The sequence below is a fragment of the Macrobrachium rosenbergii genome, chromosome 55 (genome assembly GCF_040412425.1).
Source record: "Macrobrachium rosenbergii isolate ZJJX-2024 chromosome 55, ASM4041242v1, whole genome shotgun sequence".
Taxonomy (NCBI): Eukaryota; Metazoa; Arthropoda; class Malacostraca; order Decapoda; family Palaemonidae; genus Macrobrachium; species Macrobrachium rosenbergii.
The window spans coordinates 76,354,538-76,377,662 of record NC_089795.1 but is presented as its reverse complement, the minus strand read 5'-3'; the positions used below and the strand labels follow the sequence as shown (position 1 = coordinate 76,377,662).

The following is a 23,125-nucleotide window of genomic DNA, read 5'->3' as shown; positions in this document are numbered from 1 at the left end:
ATATATATATATATATATATATATATATATATATATATATATATATATATATGTATGCATACATATATGTTTATGTTTGTATATAAATATATATATTATTAAAGATAAATATGAATGGACACTAACCATACGAAAGGCTAGTGAGTACTGTCATGCAGTTATTGCAAGAAGATTGCACAAAATAGAAACTGAAGGTGAACTCGAAGCTAGGCAATAAATGACAATAGCCTCTGAACGCAGCTCCTAAGGTTTACCGGTAAAAGGGCAGTCTCTCTTTCGAAGGCTCGCTCTTTCCTTATTACATGCGAAGTGATGTGTAATTACCACCGAGCTCCGCAGGTCTGGGCAAACATCTACTTACAGGCAATTGTGGCTAAACGACTCTGTCTTTATTCCTGCCACCTGTGATTAAGCTTCTGTGATTAACATTCTGGTTTTAGGTTGAACATCGATGAGGCCTCTGTTTCGTTCCGTCTCCGCGACTCGAAATAAAGGAGATACTTAGCAACAAGGTAATAACTGCAGCGTAAAGATCCCGGGAGTACAGTTGTAGTCGGAATGCATTATTACAGTTGGGGAAACAGCACAAATGACAAGATTCTAAGCGCGAGTAAGTCGAGATGTCAAGAGGTCATTATTGTGGCTATTGGAAATACACACATACGCACAGACGTGTATATATATACATATGTATATGTATGATATATAATATACACACATGCATACAAGCAAAGTCTGTGTTGAAATAAGCTATCTAGCTATCCAGTGTACTTTATATATATATATATATATATATATATATATATATATATATATATATATATATATATATATATAAATATATATATATATATATATATATATATATATATATATATATATATATATATATATATATACATACACACACACACACACACACAATATATATATTATATAATATATATATACTCAGAAATGAATATAAGTATAATCTATGCTTTAAACACACAAAATTATCTAGATATAAATTACACAAGTATCAGAGTTGGGTGCACTTTCTTCCTGACTTACGTTTTATAAGAAGTCACAGTCTTCTATACTTAAGAAAAAAAAAAATCAAACACATGCTGATGAGATAACCAAGGAAAATAAAAATCTTGGTTTTGAAAGTTGCTGAGGGAACATGACCAACACTTTAGTTCGAACTTGTCTTTTCGTTACTTTAAGTTTCCTATTGTGCCGGCTTTGTCTGTCCGTACGCACTTTTTCTGTCCGAACTCAGATCTTAAAAATTAATGAGGCTAGAGGGCTGCAAATTGGTATGTTGATCATCCACCCTCCAGTCATCAAACATACCAAATTGCGGCCCTCTAGCATCAGTAGTTTTTATTTTATTTAAGGTTAAAGTTAGCCAGGATCGTGCTTCTGGTAACGCAACAACACAGGCCACCCCGGCCGGCTGAGATTTCATGGGCCGCGGCTCATGCAGCATTATACCGAGACCATCGAAAGATAGATCTATTTTCGGTGGCCTTGATTATAAGCTGTACAGAAAACTCGATTGCTCCGAAGAAACCGGCGCATTTTTTACTTGTTTAGAGGTGCTCTGCATGCTTGTTTCTATAGCTTTCAAGTGATTTGTAGTTTTTTTTATAAGGCGTCATAAAATCAAAGGTCAATGACTTATAATCATTTGATTTCAGCCCTCAGTGTCATTATAAAAAAAATATTTGTATGAGGCTCTATCTGTCAACTGTTTCTAATGCGACCGACTAGTTTGACAAATACGAACTGAATTGCCTTAGGACAACCGAACGCTCGCAGTCCAAATGCTGTCATTTCTAAAACGGCATCATTCATTTTAAAAAAGCAAAACCAGTGACATGAACTTCCATTTTATCTCTCAGGCTATGGACCTCCTACCTTCATCTAATCTTCTGAACAGTCGGGTACAGAGACATGAATGTAAACAACAGTATCATTATCATTAACAAAAATAAATGCAGAACAAGGAAAACCAGGGCTCATTTCTAAAAAAAGAAAGAAAAAAAAAACGCATTCTAAATGACAACTCTGATCCAAAAACATACATTTCACAGACTGCATTTATGGCAAAGTACGGCAATAAAGAGAGAGAGAGAGAGAGAGAGAGAGAGAGAGAGAGAAAGGCCTTGTTACAAGAAAACATTTTGACATTTGAACAGAGGAATTTGCCACTTAACAAAATACCACGTTATTTAAAAGGCTCCTCTCTCTCTCTCTCTCTCTCTCTCTCTCTCTCTCTCTCTCTCTCTCTCTCTCTCTCAAACAGGTCTACGATGATCATGGAAAGTTAAACCTGTAATTATCCAAGTAGTCGTCCCGAGAAGAAGCAGTCAGCTTCTGTATGACGTAACAATACCCACTAAGTCTTACGCCACATGAGAAATTAACGTCAGAAATACGCCATTAATGACTATTTATTTTTTTGGTTTTGTTTTAAACAGGCCGTTTTCCAGCGGTTTCAAGGTTATACTTTTGAATGTAACCTTTCTTAGGCATATGAAATCCACTTTTCAAGAGAGCATAGCACTAGCGGAGCGGGGCCACAATTTTATATTATATATACTGTATATACATATATATACTGTATACATATATATATATATATATATATATATATATATATGTATATATATATATATTATTTCTTTAATCGATTTTTTATTTTTTCCCATTTTTATATTTATTTATGTTATTATTATCTAAATCTTCAATATTATTATTTTATCATTATTTTTCATGGGTGGGGGCCGCGTGCCCAGGTGTCCCCACCCTGGATCCGCTAGTGGAGTATAGTTATCCTCAAGAATTCACACTCTTTTCTTGTGAATATTTTTATATACATGATAAAAATTTCTGCATTCAATTTCACTGCATTTTCAGTCCACAGGAGAGCAGAGGCCTTGCTACTTTGTGGTTTTTTATTACTGTATACTTTACTTTTCAATGAAACCGAATTCATTTCACATTGTAAGAGCTTACTGCTGTATCTCAGTTATTTTATCTATTCTCTGTTATTTTATTTGTTATTATTTGCTTGGCTCGCATCTCGGTCGTGATTTTGTCTTTGTTGTTAGCTTAAGCTGGCACTGTGCCAGTATAGGGCCTGGCTCCTGGAGCAGCCCGAACAGTGGTCCGCCTTTCCTATTGATCCTATCAGTCTGCGATCTTCCTTTAAGGACCCTTCACTTAAAACCACTGTTTGAATCTGTAACCTTTAACTCATCTTGAATTTCTGATTCCCAGCTTCATATCCCCATAAAACAGACTCACTGTCTTGCTGCTAAAGACAGCTGACATCTTGGATCCATGATCTTTTATTCGCAGTGCAAAGAGCGCGCATGCGCACAATCATCACAATCGAGTTAATAAGGCCATCATCCACTCTGTCCGCCAAAACAGGAAGTTTTGACGTTATAATCGCTGTCGGGAGGAAATAAGGTTTCACAGGTTAATCTCATCTACCTGGAATGAAGGCAGAGGCTGCTGTTGCTGCCACCGAGAGTTTCCTCATAATGACATTTCATTCTATGGGTGTGAGCTCCTGCTGCCAGAGGTCAGGTCAGTCTCATTTGAATGCCGCGCCTTTTTCGTCCGACCTTGATCGATGTAACTGGTGAGAGTCAAAGTCGCTTATTATTTTTTCATTACATTTTGAGAGTCACTGCCAATAACTGATAATAATCTGGGGTTCGGGATGATTACGGAAATACTGGGGGAGAAATCTGAATGCTCGGTGTTATTTTGTTTGATAAGTGACGGAAGACTATCGTCGTCATGCATTCCCCGGAATTAGATGCTATTATTCGAGGCATTTGGAGTGAAATACTTCATCGCTCGTGGAGGTACATGACTGGTATGCCATTTAGTTGCGACTGACTACGCAGCATCCTCCTTTAACACAGGTTCCATTACTCTGCAGAAAAGGTACAATGTGGTATACTCATCTGTCTGCTCGACAGCGAGAAAGTTTTATCTGTAAACATCCAAAGATCGGCTAACTAAAGAAGGAGACACGAGGGATCATCTAATTTAGTTTCTTGAGAGTTCCTCCTTAATGCATGTACTCGAATTAAAATCTAATCACTGCATATAACTCATACCATAGCAAGGAAATAACCATCAATATTCATAATATTTCCAGCATCACTGAGGCATGGGTCTTGAAGGTAAAAGTGCTGTTGGTGATGAGAATCATGAAGTTCGCAGCAGCCGACATAAATAGTAATAAACTACATAAATGGTAATAAACTACATAAATAGCAATAAACTACATAAATAGTAATAAACTACATATAATTGGAAAGCAAACGCCAAATAAATTGATATATCTCAATTATGGGAAATATTCCTATTACAGCGAAGTAGCTAAATCTTTGTTTTCAGCTGACATAAATTCGTAAATTTGACTTGTAATATTGTTTCGTTTTGTTGAACATACTTCGATAACGTTCAATTATTCAGTTTTAAAGTGCCGTAGAAACTAACCTGACACAAACCAATCGACGATAAATACGTATAACAAAGTTCAAATACTGTCGGCATGAGTTGGGTCGACCCTGGTGTTACGCATAACTAACAATATACGCAGAGCGCTTTATTTAACAAAGACACAGGGCGCCGGGGAAGGGTGGTGTTGGGGGGGGAGGGTTAAAAGATTAGCTGGACGGCTTGTCACATTTCCCTGCAAATCTACAGAGCCTCTGTTGACCCAAGAATGAATTATGTACCTGGCAGATAGTTAGTTTGCGTGGGTCACAAACGGGGTGAAGGGAAAGGGCTAGCAACATAATCTAAAATGGTGTTTTCAAGCGCTGTGGAAGAGAAAGCGTTGAATCGAAGGTAGCCCCTAATATTGTCAAGTATTCGGAATAATTAAATACAGTGTTATTTATGCAGAAGGAGTCACAGAGTATGAGAATGGTTCAAGATCAGTTAATCAGTGCCTTGGTTATACTGCCCAGCAGACTACAACATTTTTTGTCCTATACCTCTCCTGAGATCAGCAACCAATTCCTTTCACAATAAGAGGAACAGATAACTGCTCTAGGGTTGCATCATCTGGATACTGTACTATTGTCTATCCATGGTCATCAATAATGCCAAGAAACACAAGTCTTTGATTACATCTTTGTTGACTAAAACACGACATACGACAACTGTCAAGTCGTTCACTTGAAACCTCTTGTGAATATGCCCTAGATCAGTTCTCAACAACTTAATTCTGAAGTTTACGCAAGAGCCTTTAGGTTAACCAAGCCCTGATCAAAATCAATTTCATCAAGTCTAAGATGACGTCTTTGTCAAGTTTTATTTAATCTTTTCAACTGACAAATTACATCGACATCACTTTTTGGCACAATTACTTTTTTGCCCCTCAAATTTTAAAAGTCTGGCAGTTTCCTTATTCAAAAGATAATCGGTGTCATGTCACAAGCCAACACGGAATTAATAATTATGCATCAGAGTTTTCACCCCTGATATTATCATGAATTTCCTTCATGCGTGTTTTCCTTAATTGTGTTTGCGCAGGGTGATAAGCCATGGAAACTGCAACATGCCATTACCAGTGTCAAAACACCAGAACTCGCAATTATTCTGCTCTCTCTCTCTCTCTCTCTCTCTCTCTCTCTCTCTCTCTCTCTCTCTCTCTCCAATTAACGTTTTTCCAGGTTGACAAGTCATTGAAAAGAAAACACAAAATTTCATGTTGACAACGAATGCATGTGCAATTACATTCGTATTAAAGCACGATCTTGAAGTGTGCAACATTTTTGAAGAGCAACTCGTTATTGCACTGGGTAAAAAATGGGTAATTGGATTAACCCCCGCCCCCTCTCTCTCTCTCTCTTTCTCTTTCTCTTTGTATAACATTTTTGAAATGCAATTCGCTATTTCATTGGGTAAAAAATGCATAATTGGATTACCCTCTCTCTCTCTCTCTCTCTCTCTCTCTCTCTCTCTCTCTCTCTCTCTTTGTATAACATATCTGAAGAGCAACTTGTTGTTACTTTGAGTAAAATAAATCATAATTGGATCATCTTTCTCTGTCTCTCTCTCCCTCTCTCTCTCTCTGTTTGTCTGTCTGTCTGTTTGTCTGTCTGTCTGTCTTTCTCTCTCTCTCTCTCTACTCATATACAGAGAGACAGAGAGGCAATCCAGTTTTGTATTTTTTACTCAGCGTGAAAATTTAACACACTTCATGCTTAGATAGGAAAATAATGGCACATGCGTTCGGTGTGCGAGTGTGTGTGTGTGTATGTGTGTGTTATTGTGCATGCACATTTTTTCTTAATACCAAGCCGTTTTCCTTAATAAGAGATACCTTTGGGATAAGGGCAAGATAACTATTGCAACTACATTCATACTTTAACAGTTCAATCGTGGATGGACCCACTATAAAAAGATGCACAAGCTCATCCTTCCTGTGATTTCTCGAAGGCTTAGGGATTCGGAGGAGCCTAGTGTGCCTGGTCCTACAGAGGGGCTAGCTTCTGGTGCTTCCCAGAGAAGCCTAGAAGTCACTGAACAACAGAATGGGTCATTCTAATTTTCTTATGGACGCCACAAAGGGGTACCTGACAGTCTCATCCTATAGTACCAGCTTGCACTTCTTAGAGGAAAATGTATCTAGGCGACCTATCTATCTATCTATCTATCTATCTATCTATCTATCTATCTATCTATCTATCTATCTATCTCTATATATGTATATATATTATTTTCAACATTAAGTTTTCCATAATGCGTGGGGCTCCAGAAAAAAACAACAACACAACAGTCAATGCCATATTTGTACTTTTCCTGCTGAATCGAAGATGAACCACTTATGCAGAACACTTCCTTAACAGGAGCTGTTTCATGCCCTTTCACAAAAGGCTCATCATCAGTGCATCATACCCTGCAAAAATGCACTCTCCTGATTCCTGGATATTATGGGCCTTCCTTTGCAATACCTCTATCACACCACCTATCCAACCCTTGTCAGTCTTTCTCCTCCTCCAGACACTTCTAATTAGACACTTTTCATCAGCCTATCATCATCCATTGTTTCCACATGACCAAGCCATCTCAAAGCACTCTGATCAATCCTTGCACGTACACTAACTTTTATACCACCTCTATGCATCTTCTCGTTTCTTAGCTTTTTTTCATACATCACATATACTATACAAACAGGAAATTTCAAGAGCTATAAACTATTTTCTTTCAATTACATCTAACATCCACACTCAACAGAGAACCGAAGTCTCTCCCAAATCTTTTGCACACATACCATACCCTTGTCTTATATCTACTTTACACAGACCAGATACTTCTCCAGATACTTCTCCATTCACTTGGCCTCCATCAGCAAATTTTTAATTGTATTCAACAACTTATTTTGTATCCCAAACATTCCCAGCACCCTCCACGTTAAATCCTTTTTCTAACAAACGCTTGATCCACACAAACCCCTTCTTGCCTAAACCAACACTGTTCTTCCCCCATCCGTCCTTCCATAATCTGTCTTACTTTCTCAGTATCCTATTGTTTGCCTTCCTTGGTATACTAAGTGACTTTATGGCCCTACAGTAATTTCTACAGTCACCTCTATCTCCTTTACTTTTACGCAATGGAGTAATTATTCCTCTCGCCTATTTTTCCGGAATATTGTTTCATCCAGTCGTACCTTACACACCTCGGTTAGCGACTTAATCACACTATCATCACAGTACCGCAGCATTTCATTGTAATCTAATGATCCCTTTGTGCCTTGTCACTCTTCAGTTGCCTAATAAATCTTTCTGCTCATATGTCATTCAGGGTTGCTTCTTCTATTCTCCACATTCAACAGATCTTTAAAATACTCAATCTATCGACCCGAGACTGCTTACCCATCAGGCAATATCTCTCTATTTGCATCTCTTAATCTAGGAGTTATTTGTTTACACTGTGCGTATGTGCAGTCATACATGTACATCAAACTAACTGAAAGCACTTGAAGAATAATCGTCTCACTTCAATATGCACTGGACATAAAATCGTCACTGAAAAAATAATTTCTGATGTCAAAACAGTTGTAGCATTAAAAACTGAATTCTAGAGACGTTAGAGCTTTTGCTATTACACTCCGTTCCCTCTCACATACGACATTATTTAGACCTTTTAATGAAAGCACATTTACAAATATATACTGAGTCACAGACACTTTTTGACAGCGTTCCAGAAACTCCGAAGCAAGCGGTTCATGATCCTAGCAGAAGTTGATGGCTCTTGTTGTTAAACAAACTGGGGAGACAAAGACGCTGAGAGAGAGAGAGAGAGAGAGAGAGAGAGAGAGAGAGAGAGAGAGAGAGAGTCAGCCACTAAAGTACCATGGTCTTTCTTGATGACTCATTTCGAGTGAGGGCGAGGGAGAGACTCGACCGCAAAAGGATCGCGTTGCTCCTACATGACTCCTATTTGTTCAAAAACCCTGGAGAGAGAGAGAGAGAGAGAGAGAGAGAGAGAGAATGGGAAGCCCTTACCTTCGTTAAGGTCATAGTAGCGACTGAGAGACGAATGAGTATCCGAGACGTGGATTCGAGGCTTATATACCTTCGCCAGGGGTCCAGCCAACGCCCCCTTGTTTCAGCCCGCCCCTGCAAGGTGACTGACTGCTCCTCTTCCCGTTTTCCTCTGGCTCGCAAACGTACAATTTCCTTGAAATTATTGGGAATGTTTTTCCCCTCTTTTCTTTGTAATTATAAGACACCTGAGAAGTAGAAGGAAATAATTTTTTTTCTTTTGTAGTTTGTAAAGGCAATGCATATGTATATGAATAATAGCCGCTATTTATTGAGGCTAATAACTTCATAAACCTGTAGATGATTGTATACAACGAGATCATATTCCTCTGTGTTGCATAAAATATTTTATTGGTAATAGGAGAAAAAGGGGGAACGTCACAATCAATGATAAAAGGAAAATATTATTATAATGTACAATATCAATCAAATATATTATTATTAAGACCAATTCCGGCGACTGAACCATTAACGTAGTATAAATTTGAAGTTTCCAGTCCCATTTTTCTTATTTACTTTAAGCTACTATTGTTCACTGTACTCAGTTGAAAGACCTAATTTTACTTTCATTTAAATTTATTTTGGAAAATTATAAAATTTGTTTAGAATTATGAAATAGAAAATACAGTAAAAGACTTTAGATCACTGGCAGTAAATAACAGAGCAAGAAACAGCAATTGTTCCAAAAACGAAGTTAATTTACGACACAAAAAACACAGTACAAGACTTTAGATCACTGGCAGTAAATACTATAACAAGAAACAGCAATAGTCCCAAATATGAAGATAATTTATGAAAAAGTCTTGAAGGGTAAACGGCAGTATTGAAGAATCAGAATCTTCAGCCGACCTGTTTCCATGTCACCTTTGGTAGTGTGGAACAAGTTACTCATCGCGTAGAGAATGAACAGACGATCAATGGATTCTTGTCGTGTCATTGGTAACTTGACAAAACAGCTAATTCTTGGTTTGACGTTCTTGCAAGCAAAGTATGCTTGTAAATCAGAAAGGGAACTTTGTCATTTTGAAGCCAAATATCATGGAAATTCCAGAATATCATCAGAACAAGTAAAATGTAATGCAGATTGTAGCTATTATTTTCCGATACGCGATTTAGGCATTATGATGTAACAAGTTATTGCAGAAAACAATGAAAAGAAAAGTTCTCTATGGATAAAAAGGCATCTTTGAAAGAGGCTTTAACTATAATAATAATAATAATAATAATAATAATAATAATAATAATAATAATAATAATAACGTTAAAAATCACAATTTCAATGTAATAAGTTGTAAAATTAAAAATTCACAACTATATCGCACCAATTGTATTATTGTATTATTTAAAAAAATGCTGCTGCATTATTGTATTATTTACAAATAATACAATCTATTGATATAATTGTTTAATTTTAATTTACAACAACAACAACAACAACAATAACAATAATAATAATAATAATAATAATAATAATAATAATAATAATAATAATAATAATAATATCTTCGGGTTCCATTACCAGACAAATTCGACTGTAGTGAACATTAAGAAACCGCAAGCATAAAACCTCTTTAGAACATTATGATAAGTAAATTGCACAGCTTATACACTAGGAGACGGTGTTTATTGACTCCATTCACACGCGATCTTTTGCTAGAGCATGAATATTACTTTCATATTTGTATAACTATCAGAAGAATATTAGGGTTGTGGATGAATCAGAGGCCTTGTAAACGTTTTTTTGTGACAGATCGTACGTAGTTTTCTCTGCATTGATTTCACGCAGTTCTTGACAGAATTATCCATCTGGTAGCTAGACTCTTGTAGATAGAGAGAGAATTTTTTTTTCTTAAAGATACCACAGTTTTTTATTCATTTGATATTGAAAACAAACTGTGCTTATCTGGACATTGCCGTCCCGTGTTTGTCAGAATGAATGTCATGGTGAAATCCATTAGTCCTTGAAGGAGGACGCATAATGATTTAAACTGTTAAAAAAAAAAAAAAAAAAGAATAAGGGCTAAGTTAAGAATAAAATTAGCTAACTCAAGTAAAAATAAACCTTTACAAAGGTCAAAGAATAATATTCAAACTGACCCACAATATTCTTCAGTAGTTCAACTGACCACCACTGAAAGAGAGAATGTTAAGGTAACTCAGGAACATCAGGAATTAATCAAGGGAACAGAAACGCATTTTCTCACGATGAAAATAATCATCAACCACAGGATGACTTCGCTACATGGCTATTTGTAGCCGAGTCCTGCGCTAGATTGTAGAATTGGGAAAATTATGGAATGCAGAATTTCCCCTATCTGTCTTGTGGCGTTAAGTGATGTGAAGAGTATGTCCTCATTCTTCATGCGTATTTGCAGAAGACATTACGTATGTCCGTATTGAAATAAAGATTACAATTTTCATTAAAAGTAGAAGTATTTGTTTTTTTGAAATTACTGTTGATGGATGTACTTAATTAATTCACATGATAGTGGCCTGAGTCCGAGTTCCTAAATGAGGGCTAAACCTTGTTTTTCGGGATTCAACGAAGAAAAATGTCGTGTCAGATTACGATACTTTGTATAACGCTACTTGCAAAGAGAGGTTGTGGGTCAAGACTTTTTATATTGATATTCACAGCTCTAAAAAGAATATCTGAAAGATTCAGACCGTTTATGACACCGGTAAGTAACGGCAGTAGAGGGCTGATGCTAATAGTCTGTCAGGGATTGGATGGACATTTATAATTAATTTTGTAATTTAATGGAGAGGAGATGCGATAATTCGCTAAACTAGAGATGAGACGATTACATGCAAGCAATATTTTTAAATTTTCATATTTAATTACGAGGATGACATTAAGGATATATTATTGATGAAATGTGCATTCAGTAATGTAACGTTCACACAAATAATCATATGTAAATGGAATTTTTCGTTATATGTATCATATTCGTCCAAGTGTTTAAGCAGAATAAAAGAAATGAATAAGTGACTGATTAAACACCCCTCCTTTGACAGTTACGTGGTGTAGACAGTTTTTTTTTTAACACGTGACTGCAGACAGTCTCTTTCTCCACAGTACCCTCAAGATGAGAACCAATATTCTCTAAAGAAGTTTTTAAGCTTGGAAAATACAGTTATGTTGCTTTGATATGCAAAATAACAAGCTACTGAAATTCTTGAAACTAACCATAACAATGATTTTGACTTTTGAGTAGAAAGGTTCAGACAGAAGAGACTTTTAAACAGAAAAAAACATAAAATGTTTTTAATTTCAACTGAAGCAGTAAAAAAAGGAAGGGGCGGGGATAGCTTTCAGAGGCATGGGGATGAACTTACTAGATCCAGATGAGAATCTAACTAAAGGTTTTTTATATATTTTAAGATCACTTGAAATGGTACGTCTTCGGTGAAGGAGAATCTTAAGTAATAGCATGTGACCAAAAATTACATTTTTGCAGTTATGAGCAAAATACTGATAATGCTAAAAATGACGTTCACTGAACTAATTTATAGCGTTAATAGTCTCGGAATCTGGTCAAGTGTCCTTAAGAAAAGAGGAATACGTAAATGTAAAATGTAAACGATAAAGAAGTCTAAAAAAAAAAAAAATCAATTAAAAAAGCATGGAAAATGGCAACTCCAAAATTTCTGTCATATAAACAATACAATTTAATCTTAATTAAGATTATATATATAAATATATATACATATAAATAAATAAATAAATATATACATATATGAATAAATATGTATATGTACATATATATATGTATGTATGTATATATAGACATATATACACATATATAAACATATACATATGTAATATACACACATATATATATATATATATATATATATATATATATATATATATATATATATATATATATGACACAATTACAGGAGAACACAAAATCAACAGGATGCTTGCAAGTAAGATCATGTGCTGGGTTCAAGGTCGACTAAATTTAACAACAGCAAGAATTATAGCTGAGCTGATATTGTAATGAGCGTGATTTACAAAAAATACTGTCAGATGTTTGTTGCAATGCTGATGAACTCTGAATTAATTATGATGAACAAACGCAATCCACACTCACATATACATACACACACACAAATAAATATATATATATATACATATAAATATATATATATATATATATATCAAATATATATATATAAATGTATATATATACCCTATGTAAATATATATACATATAATACGTATAAATTTCTGATTGACCTCAGGAATCAAGACCCAAATCTTTCAACTTTGAATGCTAAGGCACCACTAACATATATATATATATATATATATATATATATATATATATATATATATATATATATATATATATATAATGTGTGTGTGTGTGTGTGTGTGTGTGTGTACTATATATATATATATATATATATATATATATCATATAAATATAATATATACATGTACATATAAATATAATATATGTATACATATAAAAAATATATATATATATATATAAAAATCATATATATACATTCCTTTATATATATATATGTATGTATGTCTATATATAGATACCTATAATATGTATATATGTATGTAAGTATGTATTTATATATATATAGATTGACTAATTATAAATATATATATAGATTATTTGATTACAAATATATTGTTATAGGTTTGTTTGCAAATATATTTGCATTCACTTATACAAACATACAAACACTCAGAAAATATATGTATTTAACTAATCTAAGCTAAAGAAAATTAAAATCGAAAGACAAGCAAAAACAGAAATCACTGTTGCAGAGAACTGATGATACTGCAATTACTGTAAAAAGAGAGAAATGAGTTTATCTCTTATTACCAGGTTGGAAAACTTTCTCCAAATCTGAATGATAATTCCTGAAATAATACTGGCCGCCTACTTTCACCGAAATTTCATATGCATTTAACGCTGAGGTATGACTGATTGATAGATATGAAAGTGTACCATTATAATTTAAAAAAATATGTTAGCATCGTAGAAAATAAGTGTTGCCAAAGCGTAATGCTGGAAACCATGAACAACAAATACAGTGAATTGAAAAAAAGTACGATTAGTCTTTTGAGATTTTTTGTTTAAATGTTCGTTAAAAATTTCTGCTCCAAAGTAACAAGTATTAAACAAAGAATATCCCTTAATGTCGAGTTCATTTGATCCTAAGGGAACAATTTACACCCAAAGGGTGTATGAGACACCCTGAGGGTGTCACTCCCTTTTCTGAGCGTCATTTAGGATGCTTTTCGTGTGTCTGTCTGACACATAAACACATATTCATACATACATACATACATGTATGTATGTATATATATAATATAAATAAACAAATAAATAAATTATATATATATTATATATATATATAATTATATACATATAAATAGATATATAATATGTATACATATATATATCTATTTATATGTATGTATATATATATATGTGTATGTGTGCGTGTGAATTAATAGTAAGGTAGTCTACGTTTAGCTCTTAGAAAATCAAGTACTTTCCTCCAAAGCTTTTTACCTTTTCGCATCTGCGTGCTTATTTGCTTGTCACGGCGTAACGCAACTAAAGAGATGCGCCAAATTGAACGTGGTGTTAATTCACATACCAGGCAACTCTTTATCTTTATTTGCTATGAACGGTTACCCAGAGTGGTTTTTCTCCAAATTATTATTTGTGTTTGTTTCAAGAAAGCGATTTTCGTTTCTATTTGCTCACCAGAGCACATATTAATACTGATATTGGCATCATTGATATTTCATTTATTAGATGATTCTGTCTGCCACTTTTCCCGTCAATCCGCCTAAGGTTGATTCACATTATGACATCACGTCACCGGCACATCAGGTCACATCAAAGTACGTGAGTATTTCTTTCATGTAATGGACTTGTTCACACCATCACGTCACCATCAAGCACACGGCATCTACCGTCACTTCACGACACGTTTTCTTGGAAAAAATATTTTGACGTGACGTGACGGTGCTTAATGCAAGTTCCTAACACTAAATCTGTGAAGCGCCATGACTACTGGGAGGTTGGGCACGAAATGAACGGGATCGTGATGGATAGCGTGAACACAAAGCACGGCTGATGGGACGGTGACGTGACGTGATGTGTCGGTGACGTGAAGGTATAATGTGAATCAGCCTTAATGTATGGCCTTCACTGTATGGTGGTCCCAAGTTCAGTCCCAGCTCACGCTTGATCGATTTCTGAGACAAACATTTTTATCGGCTGTGAACTAGGGATAGAAGAAGGGCCGGGAGAGCGGGGAGGTTGTTGTTGAAGCAGTTGGCTGGGTCCTAAAGGCCTACCGGCTGAATCATCAGCAGCCAATGCCTGTTTCCCCTTGGCCCTAGTTTGGGTGGAGATTGGCCTGATAATCTTTGTATACATTTGGTCTTTAGAACATATGCACCATTGTTATGGCTTTACCTTTCCCTCCCTAGCTCATAAGCGACCTTGAAACCTTGAAACCTGTGTAATGTAGTCCTTAGAGGGGCAGTTGCTTTAATCAACAAGTTTTTTCCCTTGATGGCGGCGGGGGCGGGGGTGGGGGAGAGACTAAATGAAAATTAAAGAGAGCGGTGTCTACAATATTCTTCCCTTAACTGCTAGGTCAATAGTGAATCCTCTGTGTACAGAATTTCCACAGTATCTGGCGATCCATACTCTTACACAGAATATGAATGTCATTCGTCACATGCTGTATGCAGTCAAGGGAAATTTTCTTGATATTAAGCCACTTTTATTCTAAAGCATCATTATATTCCCTTTCTGAAATATCTGAAATCTAAAGATTTCAGAATAATATAGGCTTTTATCGGCTCACTATTATCATAACTCATCACTGACTTTTGAGTTGTATTTACGTTCTTATACTTCTCCAGACTTAGACCTTTCGCTATTTACGTTCTTATACATCTCCAGACTTAGACCTTTCGCAATTTCGACAGCTTCAAAGGTCGTTTCCAAATTTGGCATAAAACGCTCAGACCAACCTCGCCATCATAAACAAATAATAACGACAAATAAAAAAAATAACATTATTACTTTCGAATTACTATTAGCTCTGCTCTAATGAAGCCGGGTTAGGGGATTTGTATTTGTTCAACAGTCTGATTATCAATCTCTACGTTGTAAAAATGTAATCTTCCTTTTTGGAAAAGGCTAACATGATCGAAAATATTTATAAATGAACATCCAGGTATTTGTAATTCTGGTTTCATTCTGATAAACGTTGCGTGCTGAACAGATCGACAGTAAATCTCACTCAGTCTAAATATAAATATCAACTGTAAATCATTAGAAGAATAAATAAATTAGAAGAAGATATATAGAGTATATATATATATATATATATATATATATATATATATATATATATATATATATATATATATATATATATGCATAATATAGATATATATTGTATATAATTAGATATATACAAATATATATAATTATATACAATATATATATATATATATATATATATATATATATATATATATATATATATATATATATATATATATATATATATACATATACATATGAACATTTCCAAAGATTTCAAATTTAGTAAGTGAAAGAGCAAGTTGATATCAACACATGCAGACTCAACTGTGCAGATTTCCAACACGTGCAGGTTTAATTGAACATAATTACAAACACGAAAATAAAAATGTCCTCCCTAATTCCAGGCATTAAAACGTCGATAACTATGTGCTTAACTATGTTCATAAAGCTGTGGATGAGGTTAAAACAAACGTTTCCACGGGCCCTTGGTAATCTAGGTAACACCTGTCAGGTTTCCACTTCTCGTTATAACCCTGTAGAGACCGTTGTTATACCCCTATTCACAGCCTGTAAAATTCTCCCTCTAATTTCTATATCCTTCCCTCTTTCAAGAAGCGAATCTATAGCTTCGTCCTGAATGAGGCTCGACTATTTCATCGTCCACATTCATTTCGCTTTTGGCTCCAAGTCCGGGCTACATAATGGACCTACGTTGCCAGTTACGTTAATATTAACATGATAAAACAAAGCGTGATGATATGGTTGTTTTTTTATTTTTTAGTCAGGACGAGTGTTGTGAAATTGTGCACCTGTGGAAAGTATATTATCTTCGGAAACTATTTTTGTGCCACTTTGACGTGTCAATAAGTGGAGGAAGGTTTACTAAGTCTTTTCTTGAGCAAGTCTTTTGGTCTTTGGTTATGAGCCCCTGACTTTTCTTCATATCTTTAGGGCGTGTGCCTTAACATAGGGTGGCACCAGAGAAAAGACATATATACACTAATGTATCAGCTATCCATCCATCTATCTATCTACCTATATGTGTATATACATATTTATATATATATGTATATATACATATTATTAATAAAATATGTATATTCATTATACATACATACATACATACATACATACATATATATATATATGTGTGTGTGTGTGTGTGTGTGTTTGTGTAGAGAGAGAGAGAGAGAGAGAGAGAGAGAGAGAGAGAGAGAGAGAGAGAGATATGTTCATCACTGATCGATAGTTGGCAATAGTTGCGACCAAACAAAAAAGGATAATCTTTTTATCATGTGGTAAACAGATGTTTGCACTCATGTAACCTGTAACAGTACCGAGCTTACGTCACAGTCCTTATACAAACGAGTGAAAGCAATATAGGCTATCAAGCAGGCGACAGAAGGCCGTATTCTCTTTGTTTCTATTCTGGTTGCTATTCGAAGTTTTGTTGTTGTTAGGAAGCGTAAGTTACTGAGCAGAGCTGCCAATTTAATAATAATAATAATAATAATAATAATAATAATAATAATAATAATAATAATAATAATAATAATAATAATTATTATTATTATTGCAATGTGCACACGTTCACATTCATAAGGCCGTTAATTTGTTGATCAAGCGTCTGAGATCCAGCCCCAAAGATAAGAAAGATAAGAAAGAGAGAGAGAGAGAGAGAGAGAGAGAGAGAGAGAGAGAGAGAGAGAGAGAGAAGGGAGGTATTAATACCTGAGTTGGTTCTCAGAGCTATGGAAGGCGATATGACCTCATAAAATTAATGGTAAATTGAAAATCTTTAAAACCTATTTTCCTAATTTTGTTTTAGCATGGAGTTCACTGCCGGAACAGCATTAAAAATTTAATTCATAGTTTTGCAATCAAATACAATTGAATGCAACAGTGGCCAGTGACGAGTGGCAGAACAGTATGAATTGCTTATTGCAATACAGCATCTTGCCCAACGACGACTAAGAGCAAGTAAAATTTGATCTTACTCTTTGAACTTCGATCATTTCTTCGACAGTCAAAAAGAGCTGGACATGATTTGAAATGGAAATCACCTGACCTTTTACCGGCACAAGTCTGGCGTTCTTTATATAATTCTTGAAGGAGGAACACGAAACGATGTAATTTGTGAAGCCACAAGTCCAGCCAATTCATGACCCTTCGGCTAAGGAGCTTTCTTTGATCTCTCCCAAGGCGAGTGTGGGCTGTTTCTGTTTGGTTATTGCTTCCAGTTCGAAATTATTCACTCGGTCGTACACGCGTGTAGGTGAATTGTTTATATTTGTGTTCACGGTACATAGAAAACATGCGCTTTTACAAAAATTTAATACACGCGCACGCATGCTTACATGTACTTTCATGTAATATATATATATATATATATATATATATATATATATATATATATATATATATATATATATATATATATATATATATATATATATGTATATATATAATATATGTCTTTTTACTGTAATACCATAGTACAATATGAAGAAAGGTCCATAAAACACTATTTGAACCTTGCAAACATATATTTCGAAATGTATGGTTGCAGCGTTCAAATAGTGTTTTATGGGCCTTTATCTTCATATATATATATGTATATATATATATATATATATATATATATATATATATATATATATATATATATATATATATACATATATGAAATAAACTTCTACACTTATTCATTTACTCGATTCTGAAGCATAACAATCAGACGGAAAGAGAAAACATCTCGCAAAGTCCATTAGGCTAAGTAGGGAACTAATCACCGGTTCCCAAGCAGTGGTTTTCTCTGCGGAATATTTAGTGGTCCGTGAAGATGCAGCTGAGAACGACTTAGAAGTCAAGGACGCGCCGCGATGTCACTGTCATTACTATTTCGATGAAGATGATGCGTTTTGCCTTGGTGTCCGAAGTAACGACGGAAAGAAACAAGAGAAATGACCAGGAAATTCCGCTGAAGGTTTTTGGTCCCCGTCAGTGGGCTTTGCGTGGCATGGTCGATGTTCTTTTGTTTACGTTTTCTTTGATTTTGCTCATTTTCCATGAGATAAGAACATTCTTTCTGCAAGCATGTTACGAGTTCGTTCAGTCACATTTTGTTCTTACGTGGGCTTACATTTGAAGAACAATACAGTAACTTATTTTTGTGGCTGTTGGGGGAACAATAATGTTTACTCTTAAAAAGTACCTTTGACGAATAATCACCTAATACCACACACATTTATATCCTTGAGGTTTGCATCTGAGCTATTCATCGCAAAAATATCAAGACAGTTTAACCGTGTAGTCATTTTCCCGGCAAGAGGAAGGTGGAATCACCTGTGAATAAATAACTTGCCTTAGTGGCACTCTAGACGCTCTCTGCCAGGAAAGCGGATTTCACTATTATTGTGTTCTTTCACTCTTTTTATGAATAAACCTATTGAAAATGGCAGCTATTTTCATTTTGAGTTTACTGAATTTCTATTACTTTTCAGTCTAATGTAAAGATTTTCTAAATTGTGTTCATTCCCTTAATTTCAATGTTGTAAATACTTCTTAAAGTTGGTATGAATAATTCTTACCTTTTTAAACTCTTAATTTTTAAATTCTTAATTCTTAGTTTTTATAACTTTACAAGGAATTTTAAGTTTCATTTTAACAGCCCTGATGATGTAATTAAATGGATAATTACGAAACCTCGGAATAAAGACAGTTTGTACATCTGTGTGTCCTCTGCCCCTTATTGATGGTTATATATATATATATATATATATATATATATATATATATATATATATATATATATATATATTTCAGGCAAAGGATGTATGATTGGTACTGCCACCATGGCAGCGGGCAGGTCGTGACCTCTGAAAGGTCTCAAGCAACTGGCAGTTTTTTTCAGACAAGGAGTCATCATCAATGGTCCAGGTGCTTGTTCGAAATTCAATCTGGATTTATTCACCGTGCTCACACCTGCTTCTACAGGTGTCTGCGCACCTGACGTGGAAAGAAACCTCAGTAACCAGAATTTTTTTACATTCGCCAGGTAATGTAGAAGCGGGCTAACTGAATATACCTAGAGACGTAAGTCCTAGTTTAACTGTGAGGACAATAGGAAGAGAGAGGCAAGAAAGCATTGAGTTTATCGGGAATGTTAATAACGAAGGTGTTCGAGATAAGTAAAAGAAAAAAAAATAGGCAAAACCATACAAGGCACAAGTGGCTTTTTTTTTCTCTGCGTTTAAATTTTATCTAACTTCCCTAAGAAATAAAGTACAGTCCGTTTCCCAAGTTGTAGTGTCTTTTGCAAAGAATTTCATACGATTATCTAAGATTACATGTTAGTTATATTATATATATATATATATATATATATATATATATATATATATGTGTGTATGTGTCTATACACCACACACAAACACACACACACACACATATATATATTATAGAGAGACATATATATATATATATATATATATATATATATATATATATATATATATATATATATATATATATATATATATATATATATATATATATATATATATATATATATATATAGAGAGAGAGAGAGAGAGAGAGAGAGAGAGAGAGAGAGAGAGAGAGAGAGAGAGAGAGAGAGAGAGAGAGAGTTAATTTAAGAAGACCAAAGTTTCTCTGGTTTTCGATGTGAATGACGGATTAGTTATGGCTTATTTTCATGTAATGAGACTCGTCTCTTTAACAAAAGACTAGAGAAATAGTAATACAGAAAATCATAAGGTAAAAGTGCATCCTGCCTTTTTGTACTGTGATACAGAGAACAAAGTGGTAGATGTGCCCAGTTCCAAATGGTATAAAGCCAATTCCGTAAAAGCAGTTGGCAATATTGTTGTATAATCAATGAGTTTCATTATTTTTGCAGCGACTTAAAGGGTGCCTGATAAAGAATGGGTGAGCCGTTGTAGAGGGTTTGTGAGATTTGGGATGTCGAGTGCAAGGTTCCCGCGGTGGTAAGAGTGTTTAGGAATGTGTTCTCTGGCCCTGTTTTTGAAACTGATATTTAATGGCACACATAGGCTTGCAAATGAGTTGAATGTGTTCTTGTTGAACGTGGCCGAGTTTTGGTGACTAGCCTGACTAGGCTGGAGAAGTTATAGATTCAACTGTCTTCTGAAAAAAATGAATATATTCCTTACTCAAATGACTCGTTTATAACTGTGAAGACAAGTGTTGTCTCCCCCGTGGCAGTTTGAACAAGTGTTATTTTTTGAAGTCATCACTTCGTTCAACGCGAATATGGAAGATCACCTATGCGCTGACTTTATGTGTGGGAATGGAAATGAATATATCTCTGTTTCGTCACTCATATTTTATCTTCAAAACCACGTCGGCTGTTGATTTTGGCAGGGTATCACGCGATGTTATAACGGTTACACTCTTCAAGTTCAACTTATATTCATAATCGCAATGTGGTTCACACACATATATGTACGTACATACATGCATACATACATACATATATACTGTACATATATATATAAATATATATTCGTATATATATGTATATTCATAAATACATATATAAGTATACTTACACAAACACAATAACACACATACATATATATATATTATATATATATATATATATATATACATATATATATATATATATATATATATATATATACAAATACATATTAATAACCCACATAGATATATATATATGTATATCTATGTTTTATATATGCTTTTTCCCCATTTTATATACATATATGTGTATATATGTATATGTATGTATGTATGTATATGTATTACAGTATATATATATAGATATATATATATATATATATATATGTATGTATATATATATATATATATATATATATATATATATATATATATATATACTGTATATATAATATATATGTATGTGTATATTGTGTTTGTGTAAGTATACTTATATATGTATTTATGAATATATATACGAATATATATTTATATATATATGTACAGTATATATGTATGTATGTATGTATGCATGTATGTACGTACATATATATATATATAAACGGCTGTAACGGTAAGCATACAAACTCTAAGCAGTTGTTATTAATACTTACAAGTGGCCCGTTATGGACAGACAAGCTCAGCCAGATATCACAGCAGGTCTTGATAAATAATCAATTTTCAATTTTAGTTAACTCACTTATGAACTGAAGTTCGTAAAAACGGTGCATTCAGAAAATCGTTTTGTCCTTCCCAGTTTTTCTGATTTGGCTTCAAGTGTCCAAATTTGGTTAAAATTTTGGCGCAGATTCATGGGGAATAAATTGACTTTGGCAGTTTTGTTTCCTACCAATATTCTAATAGGTTTTTTCTCATAACTCACCATAACTGTTTTGCGTTCTTCTTCATTGTAATTTCTTTGTCCTTCGTAAAAATGAGATCCTTACTATTATTTCGGTCATCTTTATATGTCTTTTATTTTAAAAACTTTTAAATATTGGATTTTACATTTCTAATAACTAAAGTGCAGTGCAATGTCTTTGTTTTTGCAAGTGCGTAGAAAGGATGAAGATTAATGATACAATACCTAATAGGCCTAAGCTGAAGGGAGTTCGCATATCAACAACCAAACTCTTGCGACGTATAGCAGGTGTGACAAACAGGCGCGGACTCCGCTGTAGCACCTGTGGACGGAAGCGCTGTCGTAAACATAAATAAGATTTATGCAATGAAAAAAGGATAAAAAACACGAAAGGTATCAATGAAAACGCGTTTAGCTCTTGAGGTACCAAATACTCGTAAATGTTGCGCAGCAACTAATCCCAAAGTGTGACGTTTAGAAATGTGTTTTCCTAAAACCTTCACTCGAGCTCTAAATGCAATTTTGTTTCGTTCTCTGTCTTGTTTGATGAAGCATTCTGTTTATTCTTTTAATATTTTCCCCTCAATACTTTGAAATCCCAGATGAGATGTCATCATTTGCAGGATAGGTGAAGCTTCAGATTGTTGAAGTCCTCTACTTTTGTCTCTAGTTCACAAAAGCTCTAGATAGATTTAAAAAGAATGGTCATCAGCTCGAGGAAATTGGTGTCTTCGTCCAGCTTCAAACTAAATGTAAACAAGAACTTTTTGTGTAATACAGTGCTCTCGATAGTGGCAACTTCCTACTTGACCTTTGACCTTTAACTATGACCAACCTTGACCCAT

At 34.3% G+C, this 23,125-nt stretch overlaps 1 protein-coding gene across 1 annotated transcript in view; it reads right to left on the bottom strand.

The window, feature by feature from the left end:
- The window catches only part of LOC136835449 (adhesive plaque matrix protein-like), a 29,319-nt gene extending 6,717 nt beyond the window's left edge, over nucleotides 1-22,602 (bottom strand). The window contains exons 1-2 of the mRNA XM_067098992.1: nucleotides 22,506-22,602; nucleotides 8,535-8,761 (exon numbers count right to left, since the gene is read on the bottom strand). Of these exons, the coding sequence (XP_066955093.1) occupies nucleotides 8,535-8,549 (15 nt within the window). The 5' untranslated portion in view covers nucleotides 8,550-8,761; nucleotides 22,506-22,602. The remainder of the gene's footprint in view (nucleotides 1-8,534; nucleotides 8,762-22,505) is intronic.
- Nucleotides 22,603-23,125: the final 523 nt, after the last annotated feature.